Source organism: Osmerus eperlanus, chromosome 2 (genome assembly GCF_963692335.1).
Source record: "Osmerus eperlanus chromosome 2, fOsmEpe2.1, whole genome shotgun sequence".
NCBI classification, from domain to species: Eukaryota; Metazoa; Chordata; class Actinopteri; order Osmeriformes; family Osmeridae; genus Osmerus; species Osmerus eperlanus.
The window spans coordinates 19,491,561-19,507,348 of NC_085019.1; the positions used below are offsets into that span (position 1 = coordinate 19,491,561).

At 43.5% G+C, this 15,788-nt stretch overlaps 2 protein-coding genes across 2 annotated transcripts; one reads left to right on the plus strand and one right to left on the minus strand.

Moving 5' to 3' along the window:
• LOC134037151 (uncharacterized) lies at positions 1 to 4,044 on the plus strand. The gene is made up of 6 exons (XM_062482507.1): positions 1 to 34; positions 550 to 655; positions 842 to 912; positions 993 to 3,015; positions 3,156 to 3,353; positions 3,968 to 4,044. Exons 2-6 carry the CDS (start codon positions 580 to 582, stop codon positions 4,042 to 4,044), a joined length of 2,445 nt encoding a protein of 814 aa, XP_062338491.1. The 5' UTR covers positions 1 to 34; positions 550 to 579.
• Positions 4,045 to 8,786: 4,742 nt separating this feature from the next.
• On the minus strand, positions 8,787 to 10,219 carry LOC134037161 (uncharacterized). The gene is made up of 2 exons (XM_062482520.1): positions 9,802 to 10,219; positions 8,787 to 9,690 (listed from the first exon to the last, which is right to left on the minus strand). Exons 1-2 carry the CDS (start codon positions 10,113 to 10,115, stop codon positions 8,787 to 8,789), a joined length of 1,218 nt encoding a protein of 405 aa, XP_062338504.1. The 5' UTR covers positions 10,116 to 10,219.
• Between the last annotated feature and the right edge of the window lie 5,569 nt (positions 10,220 to 15,788).

The window sequence follows — 15,788 nt, forward strand, 5'->3', positions numbered from 1 at the left end:
CGCATGCGGATCCTTTTCAGGCAACACACTAGAGGTAATTTTCATCTTTTAAGACTTTAAATTTTAAATAAAAGTTAATACATTATGAAGACTATAAATCCACTTCAATCTTCTAAAGCTCTGTATGTTAAGATGTACACTACCAGTCAAAAGTTTAGATCCACCTTCTCAGTTTAATGAGGATGAGAAGTTGGGTCCAAACTTTTCCTCAGTGAGTGTATGTTTTTATTCTGTTTTAGTTTGTTAGTTAGTTTGTTCTGTTGAAGAAAAAGCTGTGTTGTGTTTTTGTTTTTTTATCATTTTTTTTAAATTACAGGTGTATAATTTTTTAATCGTTAATGTAGATTTAAGGTTTTAAGTTTATTTCTAAACAATTTCATTGACAACAGGGAATATAACACATACAAATCATGTCACTTTCATCCTTAATTCATGTTAAAATAGGAAAATTGTACAAACTATTAATTGGTTTTGATTTTCTACACTACACAAGTGTTCGTTAGAATAAAATTCCTGTCTTACGATTACACTTTTTTTTTTTGTCAACAGGACTGTGATCATGATGTCATCCCTGACGAAATGTCAAGTTTAGAAAAATGTGTTACATGTGGAGGACCTTTTTCGCCTCTGAAATGGAGTGGTGTGAGATGTAAAGGTAATTTTTTGAGAATGGAGGGGGGTTCATCTGTATCTTTTGAACGTGATTCCACAGGAACACTTTTCCAAAAAACGATTCCATGTGTAGCTGTGCTGTATGTTCAAAATTAGCCATTTGCTGCTGCACTGACTAAGTACTTACCATGCTGCCTTCCTTTATAAATTCTTAATTTTATCTTTCTAGTTTGCAATCAGTCCTGGCACAAAAAGTGTTATGTTAAACACAAGGTGGACATCACTGAACTTCTGCAAGTGGTAAGCTTTTTAGTAGAATTATTCTCGGTGAAATGCTTTCCAAGTATACAAAATATAAATGTTTTTTTAATCATTATCAGGTCTGTGCAGAACAAAGTTCAAGTGAGGCGGCATCATCAGAAGAGGAGTATGTTCCTGATTCCATAGATGGATCAAACAGCTCGTGGGATGACAGATCAGAGCCTTTAGATTTCAGTCACAAACAAGTACAGAATTGTGAGGTCTCCACCAGCAAGTCTGCTTCCAAAAAGAAAAGACACCACCAAGGAAGTTTTGTAGAGGAAGACAGAGAGTCAATTTCTGAAGCTGCAGAATCATTACCTGAAGATATGATCAGCACAACTCAGCTTGAAGTTCTAAGAGTTACTGCCAAAGTAGGAAACGCTGATGCCGAAGGCATTGTTGATGATGGTGCTGATGCTAGAGCAGAAAACACATCATCCTTGCTCAAAAATAGAACTTACTGCTACATTTGTGGAAAGATGCAGACAAAGTTTACACGTCACTTAAAAACTCATGAGAATACACATGCAGATGTTGCTCATGTTTTAAGTCTTCCCAAGAGGTCCAAAAAACGTATGCAAATGCTTATAAAGCTTCGCAACAAGGGAAACCACAGTCATAACTCGGAGGTCTTGGTGAGCGGAGTTGGATCACTAAAACTAAGACGCACATCAAAGAAAAAGTACAATGCAAAAGACTACATTCACTGCATGTACTGCCAGGCATTATTTCTCCGGCGAGATCTGTGGCGACATGTTCGAAAATGTTCTTCAAAACCAGTAGAAGCTACTTCAGAGATTGGAAGAAAAAATGTTTTGTCTTTGGCCTCTATGAATGAGTCAGCTCTGTGTCAGCAGATATCACCAGGTGTTTGGAACATATTAGCTGTTATGAAAGACGATGAGATAACTTCTACTGTGCGAAGTGACTTCTCCATTCTTCAGCTGGCCCAATCATTCTTCAACAAATATGGACAGGATCCCACCAAACATCAGTACATTCGCCAGCAACTCAGAGACTCTGGAAGACTTCTGCTTACGCTTCGCAAGGAATTCTCAATACTTACTCTTGAGGATGCTGTGAGACCTGCAAATTTTGATGTGCTCATCAAAGCGGTCAAGAAAGTATGTGGGCATGATGAAGAAAAGAACCGCTTCGATACTCCAAGCCTTGCTCTAAAGTTAGGTCACGCACTACGGAAAGTCTGTGATATTTTACATTGCAGAGCACTCATGGCAGAAGACAGTACGCTGATAAAGTCAACCCAGAGTTTTAAAACTCTCTATGCTACAAAGTGGTCTGAACACATCTCTCACATCGCTTTAATAACGCTGAACGAGCGGAAGTTTAACAAGCCTTCCACTCTTCCTTTCACAGAAGATGTTCAACGTCTTCACAGACATCTGGAGAAGACTACAGAACAAGCATTGAAAGACTTGGAAGACCATAGTTCATCAAAATCATATAGTCAACTGTGTAAAGCCACCATGGCAAATGTAATACTTTTTAACAGGAGAAGAGGGGGAGAAATTTCAAAGATGCCGATGAATGGCTTTCTGGAGAGAGACACAAGTGCCCTGCATAAGGACGTTGCAATTGGACTGACAGAATTTGAACTTCACCTTTGTCAACACTTTAGTCGTGTTGAATTAAGGGGTAAAAGAGGCCGGAAGGTTGCAGTGTTACTTTCACCAGACATGGTGAATGCCATAACACGCCTAATAGAAAAAAGAAAAGACTGTGGTGTTCTGGCAGAAAACCAGTTCCTTTTTGCCATACCTCATTGTCTGACTCCCTACAGAGGACAGGACTGTTTGAGGCTTTATGCCAGTGAATGTGGGGCCGAAAAACCTGAGCTCCTCAGGTCAACACAATTACGCAAACATGTTGCAACTTTGTCTCAGATCTTGAACCTCAAGAATCACGAGTTGGACCAAGTTGCTAACTTCCTTGGCCACGATATTCGCGTTCATCGTGAATATTACAGACTTCCTGAGGCTACTACCCAGCTGGCCAAAATATCCAAACTGCTGCTTGCCATGGAGAAAGGGTCTCTCGGAAACCTTCAAGGCAAAACACTGGACGAGATTGAAATTGAAGGTAATGCCATTTAGAGTTGTTTACATAAAAAATTAGACCTGTTTTTAGCAAATGTATGGTAGCAAAATGGAACACACATTGTGCAATTTATAGCACTTTAACCTCATAATTCATTAAGGCAATATAATTTATTTTATTAGACAACCTAGAGTTGAGTGAGGTCGATGCTGAGAGTGAGGTCGATGCTGAGAGTGAGGTCGATGCTGAGAGTGAGGTCGGTGCTGAGAGTGAGGTCGGTGCTGAGAGTGAGGTCGGTGCTGAGATTGAGGTCGGTGCTGAGATTGAGGTCGGTGCTGAGATTGAGGTCGATGAAGGAAATCTCACATATCCACAGACTGGTAAGGACAGTGTGGTGTATATATATATATGTATATATATATATATATATATATATATATATAGTCTAACCAGATGGTTAGACTTTTAACAGTGTAACTACATGTTCTGTTGTATTCCTAACCAATTTTAATTTCACTGTCAAGTCAGTAACTAAAATTTCTTACTGTTTTCTAGTATTTCAGACATATATTAAAGGGGGCGTTAATTTATATCTGAAATACTAGAAAATGGTAAGGGCCTGAATGACTTGTCCCCAGATAGCAATTGAGTGCTCATGCAAACAGACATCCACAGTTGGTTTGCATTCTACTCGTGGGCCTCTATGAAGTCATATACAAAGATGGCAAAGGGTGCCGTATGCCAATTAGATCAACGTTTCCTGGTTTATTCTGTGAAAGTCTGCTTTTGTCCAAACTTGACTGCATGTGCCAAATGAAATTCAGTCCCATGGAATTCATATTTCAGTGGAAAAGGCATATAACCATAAGATATCTCATTATTATTAGAAGAGTAAACATTACCTTTGCACATGGCAAGTTAACCAAACTTTCTCTGTAATACTCATCTTTGTTATTTCTATGTATGTAATGAAGTATATTATATCTTATTACAGATTGTGCAGGACTGTTGATGGCCGGGCAACCTATCGAGGAACCTCCAGGTATGTCTGCGCCATTATCACAAGGTTAGCCCTTATCCTCAGTCTACTGACATGTCACCTTCTTTGATTGCTTTTAGGCTATGAAATAATGCATTGTGGATTCAGACCCTCTTCACTCGTTTCAATTTTGTTGTCACGGCAACAGTTCAGATAAATGGGAGGCATGTAAGCTAATTTTCAAAAGATGTGAATGTAGATTACAGATGTAGTAGTATTAACTGATGACCAGGACATTCTTTTCAATCTAACAATTTACTCATTGTATACGTAACAGTGCAACAATGAACATATAGGCTTGGCTGCTGCTTTTCAGTATGCACGACAGCAACTACAGTGCCTTGGCTTGCACTTCAAAATAAAAGCACTTATCATATCATTCACAATGACAAATCAACTTATAAGCAAATAATGTTCCAGCAATTCCAAAACGTTGTTCCAGCCTAAGTGCTTTACAGTGAATTTATTTGTTATTTATCCATCAGTTGCTTAACCCCATAAAGGAGCATCTTGGACTATTTAACTACTACTATTTAACGACCCTACCTACAACAAATAAATGCTCATCCATTGTTATTTTTTTGTTTAATCCTTTCTTCATTTCAGCACAAAGTAAACACACTGATGCTAAGGCGGAAGAACCCAACAGAAGACTAAAAAAGAAGGAAAAAGAGCCCAGCAGAAAAAAGAACACAAAGAAACATTCTGGTAAATGCGAAAACACATACTCAAGTCACTAAACACCAAGTTATTGACAGGTACTGAAGAATGGTAAAAAGAAATTATCCATACCACCCAAAGGCAATATGATGACCATTCTCTTATTTCTGCAAGATACTGTTTATACTACTTTCTCTATGCCAATTTTAATCCGTAATGCATTCTCAGTTATATTTTTTCAAAATACAAAGCACCAAAAAACTGTAATTAGCAAAGCAATGGGAATATATATTTTCTAATTTGGTTATTAAGTTAGATTTATTAAACCAGGGTTCTCAACCATTGGGCCGATGCTGCACCTGTAGAAAAAAATATTTTGGTGAAGTCAGTAAGATGGTACTGAGTGGGATTAGCCTGGGTGCCAGCCCAATTTAGCCCCGCCCACAAAAAAATTGGGTTGGGTCTGGGGTCGCTAGTTTTGGGAAAAACTATATCTGAACAAGAGCTGTTCGGAGCTGTTTACAGTGGAGTTTTTTTTCATTAATGATTTATTTGTCTTTTTTCTAGTATCTCTGGAAAGTGCCAGGAGAGCAAAAAAGCATCTATGGTCTCCCATGGAGGTTGCCGCAGTCATGAGACATTTTGGCGAACACATCAAAAAGGGGAAACTGGCCACTATGATTGAATGCCAGCAATGCAAGAAGGCTGAAGATCCTGCTCTGGCTGGTCGCTCTATTCAAAACATAAGGGATTTTGTAAGGAATCGGGGCGTAACTTTGAAAAGAAAAGAAAATCCTGGATAGAATATGGGAATGTGATGAATTGTCCATCAGTGATATCATCAGGACACATGGGATATTAAGGGTGAGACCAGAAGTAATCTCTGTGTTCTGATGATATCACTGGTGGACAATTTAAATATTTCATCTTGTGGAGGCAGGAGGAGGGCTGACCGTGTTCCAGTTATAATGGCAAACTGGCTGTTCAACAGAATATATAAACGTTTTACAGTATATATTGTTTGGCCATTTATAAATGTTCCTTTCTGTTCACAAATAGGATTCTGTTGCTCTGATACTTACGGTGCGTGTCAACTACAGCGGAGCGGAGTGGCGCGTTGGTGTCGGCTTCCAATTCATTTCCAATGAAATCGGGCGTTGACGCTTGCGTAGGGCATTGGGAGCGTCAACGCCCGGTTTCATTGAAAATGAATTGAAAGCCGACACCAACGCGCCGCCCGCTCCGCTGTAGTGGACACGCAGGGTTAGTGAAGGCGCTGTAAAATCCAGTCTAATACTTTCTGTTTATTCATATTCCATTTATCCATGTTTGGCCTTTTTAATACACAGAAACGTAACGTTTGTGTATGTGTATGGTTATGGTCCTGATAAATAAATTTGGTCCTGGCAATTACTCTTTGTGTCATGGGCGGAGCTAAGTACCTCATTATCTTTTGTCCTCTTAATACAGCATTGCGTCAGGTTCTTGTATCTTGAGTTCTGATGTGTGTATCTACATTTTGAAGTGAGATTTGTGTTGTATGGCTCAAACTGAATTTTTGAAGATTTACTACATCTTTCTAGCATAAGTGGAAAGAGGTGCCAGTTTAGTGTTGCAAAAAACTGGTATGAAAAAATTGTCCCTCTAATTCACCAACACCAGTATGTGTGTCTGTGTGGGTGTGGGTGGTCTGCTGAATATTCGTTGTTAGACTTCCTTGTTTTTCTCTTCCCCCTGTGAGTGTGTGTCGGAGCTTAGTTTAGCCTGATGACGCTAATGGTGTTTGACGTTAATGAAATGTTTAATGAATCCATGGCCAGAGGGCAGGCATTGGGACATACACACACAATTACACACACAGACGCATACACACAGTGGCATGAAGAAAGGTCCATGTCAGACTAAACGCAGTTGACAGGAAACCACGCTTTCTCGCCCCCTCAAACCCTTAGTGACATCTCTCCCTCCATCCTTCCTTCCCTCCCATCCCCTCTCTTCTTCTGTCTCACTCTCTCATATCTCTCCCTCAATTGAACATACTCTAAACTTTTGACATGAACTCTATTCTATCCCTCTTTATTTGTTTCTCTCACTATCCCTCTTTCTCTCTCCATCTGTATTCCACTCAAAGCTCAGCAGTTTTCTGACAGCTCAACCTTTGAGCCCAGCTTAGACCCACCCAGGATATGTTAGACCATCACCTGTTCTTCAAAGAGCTGTCCCACTCCTCGTTCATAAACTATCAGAGTTCAGCATGGACCAGAGTGCGTCAGGATTTACCCATGCTGGGACCAGAGTAAACAATACTAAAGTAAGAAATATTTTACCTTGTGGGGGAATCTTCTTGGTCCCCACAACTTCAAATGGGTGGTTTTAGGGTGGTTAGAGTCAGAATTAGTGTTATGATTACAATTAGGTTTGGATAGTAAGGGTTGAATTTAGGGATAGTTTTATGGCTAGGGTTAGGAGCTAGGCTTACAGTGCGTTCACACTGCAGCGGAGCGGGCGGCGCGTGGCGTCGGCTTCCAATTCATTTTCAATGAAACCAGGCGTTGACGCTCGCGTAGGGCATTGTGGGAAGGCGAGCGGAGCGGAGCGGAGCGGAGCGGAGCGGAGCGGAGCGGAGCGGAGCGGAGCGTTGCAAGTTGGATTTTCTCAACTTTATGTAAATGAGGAGCGTGAAAACGCTAGCGTTGGCCAATCGGACTGGTTTCTTGTTTCTTGTAACTTAGCAACTGTTCGTCATGGTAAACATTTCTAGGTTTGACAATTTCAAGATGGAGGAGCAACTCATCGTATGTGTGTCTGCATACCCAGTATTGTATGATACGTCTCTGTTTGATTACAGAGACGTTAACAAAAAAAATGATGCCTGGCGCAGGGTTGCCGAGGTTGTCGGCGTCCCTGGTGTGTATTTTGTACTTTTGTAATTCAGTTTCGTCACATTACGTAACTTTCGTCTGTGCTAGCTGCATAGTCTAGCTAGCTCACGGCACACGATTGACATCCAACGTTGAAATGCTGGCTGGCAGCCACTCGCTAGCCATAAATGTGTAGTGGCAAGTCATGATCTAGCAATTGATTTGCAGAGATTTCGAGTAATATAATAAAAGGTTAGTAAACATGTCAACGTGTATGTCTGATACATCTTTCTTTCTAGTCGATGTATGCAAAAAGAAATGGAAGACTTTGAGGGACGGATACAAAAAAGAAAAAAATAGGGAGAAAGAGCGGTGCAGGAGTGGAGCAGGTCTAGGGAGTGGTAGACCGTGGAGGTACGCTGCGGTCATGAGCTTCCTAGCTCCATTCCTGGAGTTCAGGGAGACAAGTGGCAACTTCCCCAGCGAGCCAGAGCCCCCAGCCAGCCAGCCAGAGCCCCCAGCCAGCCAGCCAGAGCCCCCAGCCAGCCAGCCAGAGCCCCCAGCCACCCAAGATGGGCAAGACACCCAGGCCAGCAATCAGCCTGCCAGCGAGGCTGGAATTTCCCCTGTAATTTGGGGCCAGCCTCCAGCATCCTCTCACAGTCAGGCTAGGAAGAGGGTGCGGAAGGAGAGGTTCACAAGTTTTGAGGAGAGGGTGCTTGATGCTCTTCAAGCACCCTCTCCTCAACCTCAACCACCACCACTACAGGAAGACGAAGATGAGCTTTTTTTTAAAAGCCTCCTCCCTTCATTAAAAAGAATGCCACCAGCCAAGCGTTCAGAGCTTAAATTTAATGTACATCGATTGTTTTTTGAGGCAGAGGCTGAGATGAGGGCCACAGAGTGACAGGCCTACTAAATAAAAGAAATTGTCACTGACAGAACCTTGTGTCCATATTATGTAATTGGTACTATGAATGGTTGGTATAATTGTAGTTTAAACATACACAAAGGATCTGTAATGATTGGACTTGAGGGTGTTCAGTATTGTTGTTCAGTATTTCACTATTTAGGAGCACATGTTTGCTATTGCTTTTGTAACTGACTTTAGAAGTGTTTTAGAAGTGCAAATTAGATAAGAAACTACACAACCATACACTGATTTTATGAAAATAACATGTAGGAACTGATTGCTTTTTTGGTGATTAGTATGTGTGGCTCTTAAAAGAACCTTTGGTTTTCAATGCCACAGGCTATATGACATGTTGCTGCCAGGACACTGCACCCTCTGCATTGAAGTATGCAGTGAATGCGTCCCTCACACGAATGGCTGCACGTGCAGCATTGTTGCTGCCGATTCGTGGAGCCTCCTGGAGACCTGCCGACTCCTCCTGGTCAGGACTGGCTGCTGGAGATCCCCTGGCACTTCTCCTGGACCTCCGGATGTAGTTGTGGAGGATGCAGGTGGCCTTCACACAAACCTCCGCCTTTGCTGGGTTGATACCAATGACACGCCGATACATTCTCCACTGGCTGGAGAGAATGCCAAACGCACACTCGACTATCAACCTGGCACGGCTGAGGCGGTAGTTGAACATCCTCTTCTCCCTGGAGAGGTTCGTCCCAGGGAAGGGGCGCATGAGGTCGCTCCGCAGAGGAAAGGCCTCATCACCCACAAAGACGTGCGGCAGTGGTCCACGTGGCTCTGCTCCAGGGAGGATGCAGTTCTCTGGGAGGTCCAGGGTTCCATCCTTCAGGGCCAAACCAAACGCAGAGTTGCCCAGGGTCCCACCGTCACTGTTGCGACCGTAACCCCCCACATCAATGACCCGGAACATGTAGTCGGCGTCCACAACCGCAAGGAGAACGATGGAGAATGTTCCCTTATAGTTGTGGTACAGTGACCCTGAGTTGTGAGGGGCCTGGATGACAACATGCTTGCCATCGATGGAACCCAGGCAGTTTGGGAAGTTCCACTTCTGAAGGAAGCCTTCAGCAATGGTCCTCCAGTCCTGCTTTGTTGGCACAGGCATGAACTCCTCCACCAGGCAGTCCCAAATGGCCTGAGACACAGCCCCAACAATACCTGCCACAGTGCTTGAGCCCACACGATAGCTGAAACTGATCGTCATGAACGAATCCCCCGTGGCAAGGTATCTACAAAGAAATACCATACATTTAAAATAATGCATAGAAAATAACTGCACTATATTTTAGTCTGAGAATACTGAAATATAACAGTTTACTGTAAAGGCTATTAAAGCTTACCGTAGACAAATAGCGAGGCGTTCAGCTGGGCTGATCGCCTCGCGGAAAGAGGTGTTTAGCCTCGCTATCCGGGGTCCCACTCTGGTCAGCAGGTCATCGAACTCGGCCCGGTTCAGCCTGAAGTACCGCTGGAACAAGTCGTCGTCCAGTCGCAGCTCCTGAACCAGCCGGTGATGAGCTCCGGTGTCTACCCGCAAACGGCAAATGGGATGAACCCAAAAGCGGCGGCGGCGTCTTCTCCGGCAGAGCAGGGCGATGACAGCAATCCTCTGACGGTTATTCATGATGAATGATAGGATATTGATGGAGAGCATCTATATTTATACCAATGTATTCCCTCCAAAAATATATAAATAGCGGGAGGGAATTTAATTTGTTGGTTCTGAATACAGGGTGTGGTTATCTATCAAAATCCAGCTATGCATACAACTATGTTCAATGTTACTGGAAAAAGTGCTAGCTAGCTTGCAGAAATTGTAACTATTACAATACATTAATAATAAAAATGAGCGTAAACACTATAAATACAAATACAACATGGACCATAGACAACTCTGTATTACAGCCGGCACAAGACCGGTTACATAGAGTGAGGGTGGCATTTAATCTTTCACTCAGTGTGGAAAGAGATGACCTATTGCGTGCAGTAGATAAGATCATGTCAAATCTAGAAAGCGTATCGGATTTTTGCTTAATGTGTGCAAAAGTTGTATTTTGTCTGCACACTTTGCCATGACATTATACGAACTACAACAGCGACTTAAGAGAACTACAGCTCTGCATTCATCTGTCTGACACGCCCCCGAGCGTGGTGTACTGTGGGAAGGCAAGCGGTGCTGAGCTTTAAAAAACGCTGCAGTGTGAACGCACTGTTACAGTGCGTTCACACTGCAGCGGAGCGGGCGGCGCGTGGCGTCGGCTTCCAATTCATTTTCAATGAAACCAGGCGTTGACGCTCGCGTAGGGCATTGTGGGAAGGCGAGCGGAGCGGAGCGTTGCAAGTTGGATTTTCTCAACTTTATGTAAATGAGGAGCGTGAAAACGCTAGCGTTGGCCAATCGGATTGTTTTCTTGTTTCTTGTAACGTAGCAACCTTTGGTCATGATAAACATTTCTAGGTTTCACAATTTCAAGATGGAGGAGAAACTTTTCGTATGTGTCTGCACACCCAGTTCTGTTCAGAACAAAGTTACTAATGTGACGAGCCTGAATTTAAAGATTACATTAAACTAATAATGCATGGTGCATGGTTGCCGATGTCGTCATTGTTCCTAGTGTGTTTTTATAGCCTACTTTTAAATTCAGTCTCGTCACATTACGTGACTGTTCTGTGCCACTGCTAGCCCAGCCTACAAACGACTGGTTGAGTGACCGGTGGCGTAACATGTATTCTACTGTAATCTTGCACTAGTAAAATCTTGCACTTACATAAATGTTGTGTAAAAGTGGTATTTTGATCGATATTGTGAGTACATGAACCCAAATCTGCACGCTTGGCCATGACTACAACAGTGACCTTAGAGAACTACAACTCTGTATTAACTTGTCTAACACGCCCCCGAGCGTGGTGTACTGTGGGAAGGCAAGCGATGCAGAGCGTTAAAAAACGCTGCAGTGTGAACGCACTGTAAGGCTTACGGTGCGTTCACACTGCAGCGGAGCGGGCAGAGCGGGGCGTCGGCTTCCAATTCATTTTCAATGAAACCAGGCGTTGACGCTCGCGTAGGGCATTGTGGGAAGGCGAGCGGAGCGGAGCGTAGCAAGTTGGATTTTCTCAACTTTAAGTAAATGAGGAGCGTGAAAACGCTAGCGTTGGCCAATCGGATTTGTTTCTTGTTTCTTGTAACGTAGCAACTGTTGCTCATGGTAAACATTTCTAGGTTTTACAATTTCAAGATTGAGGACAAACTTATCGTATGTGTCTGCACACCCAGTTCTGTTCAGAACAAAGTTACGTAATGTGACCAGCCTGAATTTAAAGATTACATTAAACTAATAATGCATGGTGCAGGGTTTCCGACGTTGTCAGTGTCCCTAGTGTGTTTTTATACTTTTAAATTCAGTCTGGTCACATTACGTGACTGTTCTGTGTAACTGCTAGCTTGCTAGCCCAGCCTACAAACGACTGGTTGAGTGACCGGTGACGTAACATGTATTCTACTGTAATCTTGCACTAGTAAAAATTCAGTATTTTTACACAAATGTTGTGTAAAAGTGGTATTTTGATCGATATTGTGAGTACATGAACCCAAGTCTGCACGCTTGGTCATGATTACAACAGTGACCTTAGAGAACTACAACTCTGTATTAACTTTTCTAACACGCCCCCGAGCGTGGTGTACTGGGGGAAGGCAAGCGGTGCAGAGCGTTAAAAAACACTGCAGTGTGAACGCACGGTTGTTTTCAGGTGTAGTGAGGTCCACAAGACCACACGGAGCCAACATCTTGCCACACCTGAAGAGTGATTCAATCACATCAGAATCAGCCCTTGTGACACCCTCAGTATGCTGATTACCCACCAAACGCCGATGCAAAGGAACCATAGAATGGGGGGGGGACCTCCCCAATCTACCAAATCAGCCCTCCTGCTAGCTTGCAAGCTTCAAAGGGCCTGATTTAGACAACACGTCTCCAGCGACCATTTGCTATCCGTTTCGGCGGCGATTTGAACAAAGAACATACCTTGATCAGAACTTTTGAGGAAAGTTCTTGAGACTTTACCACAAGAGTACAAGGTGGAGAATTATGAGAGGGATATTTGTGTTATGTTTGTTACTTTGTTTTAATGTTGTGTTCACTGAAATCTTGATTCTAGTAACAACTCCTTCTTCCTGAAAGATAACCACGTCATTCTTGGTATCTACACAAAGCTATCATAATAAAACAATCATTCAACTATATTTTGTAACTGTACCAAGATGTCCAGAACAATATTTGAACCATCGAATGATCAGCCAGAGATCAGATCACACCTTTGGTAGGTGTGAAGGAAGGAGGGGGGAGTTGAGAACCCAGCTTCCCCCAATCCACATCTGACCCCAGACGGGTCCTCCCTCGAACTGTATAAAGCCCTAAGATGACCATCAATCTCGGACTCCAGCGAAACCGACCATGGCATGAACGCCATCAGGATTGGCGTTCCAAAGGACGTCGCCAAGCTTCTCCTGAGATTCAACTTCATAGTGAACGCGTCACTATCGGGACGTTTCAACAGAAGAACCAAAAACGCAATTCCAAATGCGACTTCACTGAGATCCCGCAGACTCAGTCACATGACCCAGCGCAGCCGCGCTGTGACTTCAGATTCTTCAAATGGACCTTTGGCGCAAACCGCCCTCAACATCATTGATCAACCCCTGATCAAACGTAACTATGGCTAACGCTCTTTCCTCCTCGACATGGCATTGGCGTGAGCTCTGTTTATGATTTGTAAGGATGTAATCACTGACTGTACAATTTCTGCCTTTCTTTAAGTTAGACCATTTCATTCTGTTCATTGAAACCAATCTCTCATATCAAACCCATAATCCAACTTTTCATAAGATCTGTTTACCTTACTTGAATAAATTCATTGTAAAGATATTTTGACGTGCGTGTTCACTGATGTTACGATTGGCTCTACTCTTAGAACGAATTCATTCCTAAAGATGAGACTGATTATTACATATTAAACATAGGATTCCCTAATGTCCTAAACCAATATTAGGGTGGTGCCCCAGACTTTATGATAAATTAAGTATTTCTATCTTTAAACGAGCAAACCCCGCTACACAGGGACAGGCTACAGCCATTGCACAAACTCATCCTTTAGGTTTAGGGGTCAGTTTAGGTTTCTGGGTTAAGGTTAAAGTTACATTTATTCATTTAGCAGACGCTTTTATCCAAAGCGACTTCCAAGAGAGAGCTTTACAAAAGTGCATAGGTCAACGATCATGAACAACGCGATAGCCTCAGAAACATTGTGAGTAGCCAAAACATGAAGCATACATTGTGAAAAGCAAATAAGTGCCAATGGGAAGAGTGCGTCTTTAGCCTTTTCTTGAAGGTGGAGAGACAGTCAGTGTCTCTGACGGAGGTGGTGAGGTGATTCCACCATTGGGGGGCCAGACAGGAGAAGATCTTGGGTTGGGAGCGGGCGCTCTTGAGCGGTGGGACCACCAGACGGTTGTCAGAAGAAGAGACCGGCGAGCAGCGAGTTGCAGTAGTCCAACTTGGAGAGGCCAAGTGCTTGGACTAGCAGCTGGGTGGAATGCTCAGACAGGTATCTCCTGATGTTCCGGATGTTGTAGTGGGTGAATCTACACGACCGGGAGACTGCGGCAATGTGGTCTGTGAGGGAGAGCTTGTGGTCCATGGTAACCCCGAGGTTCCTGGCAGAGGAAGAAGGGGTCACCGTCGCAGATCCCAGGGTGAGGATTATTAGGGGTGGTTAGGGGTTAGGGAACACAGGATTTGACTCAGACTGAATACTGAGTCCCCACAAGGTTAGCTGATCATAGCATGTATGTGTGTGAGAACAAGGAAAGCCAAAAGCTATTTTCTTGCCTATCAGACCAGCTTGAATAGGTAGTTAAGGGGCTGGTCCAGGTCATTGGATGATTCCAATGTAGGCAGGGTCCCCAAGGAGGAAGCCCATGAGTGTCACACCCACAGGACAGCATGTGACTCCAGTAGAGTGGTATTCATCTGCCAGTGATCCAGACATGGCCCCGGGGGCTTCTACCTGCTCATTCACACACACACGCAGAGCACGCACACGTATATTGTGCACACACACCAACCCACACTCGCACGCACATATTATAATCAAATTCTCTTTGTTTCTCTGTCTCTCTGGGTTTCTTTTCTCTCTTTTTTTTTCTTTCTCCATCTTCCTCTCCTCCTCTCTCTCTCTCTCTCCATCTCAGGATCTCTGATTATCCAGAGTTTTGATGAACTAGGTCTGCATTAAAAAGGAGCGAGGAAGAGAAGGAGAGTGATAGGGTGAATACTGATCAACGGCCAAGAAAACCTATTCTTTATCTGAGAGAAACACACACATTCATTCAATACACACACTTTCTAACAATAACAAAGACTTAAATAGTACTATGTGCAGCCTTACATGGAAAGTCAAACACACACAGTCACGAGCACACACACACAGACACACACACAACAAAAGACTGCAGGGCCGGAAGACAAAAAGAAAAGGGAGAGAAAGAGAGCGTGTGGGGAGAGAGAGAGAAAGAGCGACAAGATAAGACCACCGAAACAAAAAAGTCTAAAATGCATGAAAGTAAAGTCATTAATCTTAAGATGCCCCCTCTCCCCTACTTTAAATTGCCTGCTATTAATAGGCCTTCTCCTCTGCAGCACCAGCAATGGTTTGGAAGTCTACTATTGGTCCAAGGGGGGTCAAAGGTCAAATGATTTAGCTCCACTCTGAGAGAGCGTCTCCTGTGGCTTCATTAGACTGGAGGAACAACACCAGGAGCTGCAGAAGGGCTGGAGCTCAACATTTTATAGTTCAACAAGCCATAAACAAGTCAGTTCTTTTTTATCATGGCGTGTGGTCTTTGTGTGCGTGTGTTTGTGTGTGTGAAGGAGACAGAGAGACAAACAGACTAACAGACAGACAAAGACAGATAGACTGATGGATAGAGACTGACAAACAGACAGACAGATAGATAGAGACAGATAAAGGGACAGATAGAGAGACAGAGAGAGAGATGTTGAAGCGGTGAAGAGCATGAGACGTTGTCAGCCGGATCCCTTCCCTGTCTTGATGTTGTCGGCCCGTGGGGACCCAGCCTAGTCTGATCCACACTGACACCCCCTGTCTGTTCACCCCCCGGTGACCTGACCAGAAGTCATATTGGGGGGGACATGGGTTGCAGTGACAGGGGCATGAAGTGATGGAAAGTCTCGCTGGGCTGGTTCTTAGGCTCGGCTCAGCTCATCTTTAAACTGAATGTGAAACAGATTGGATTACATCACACTATACC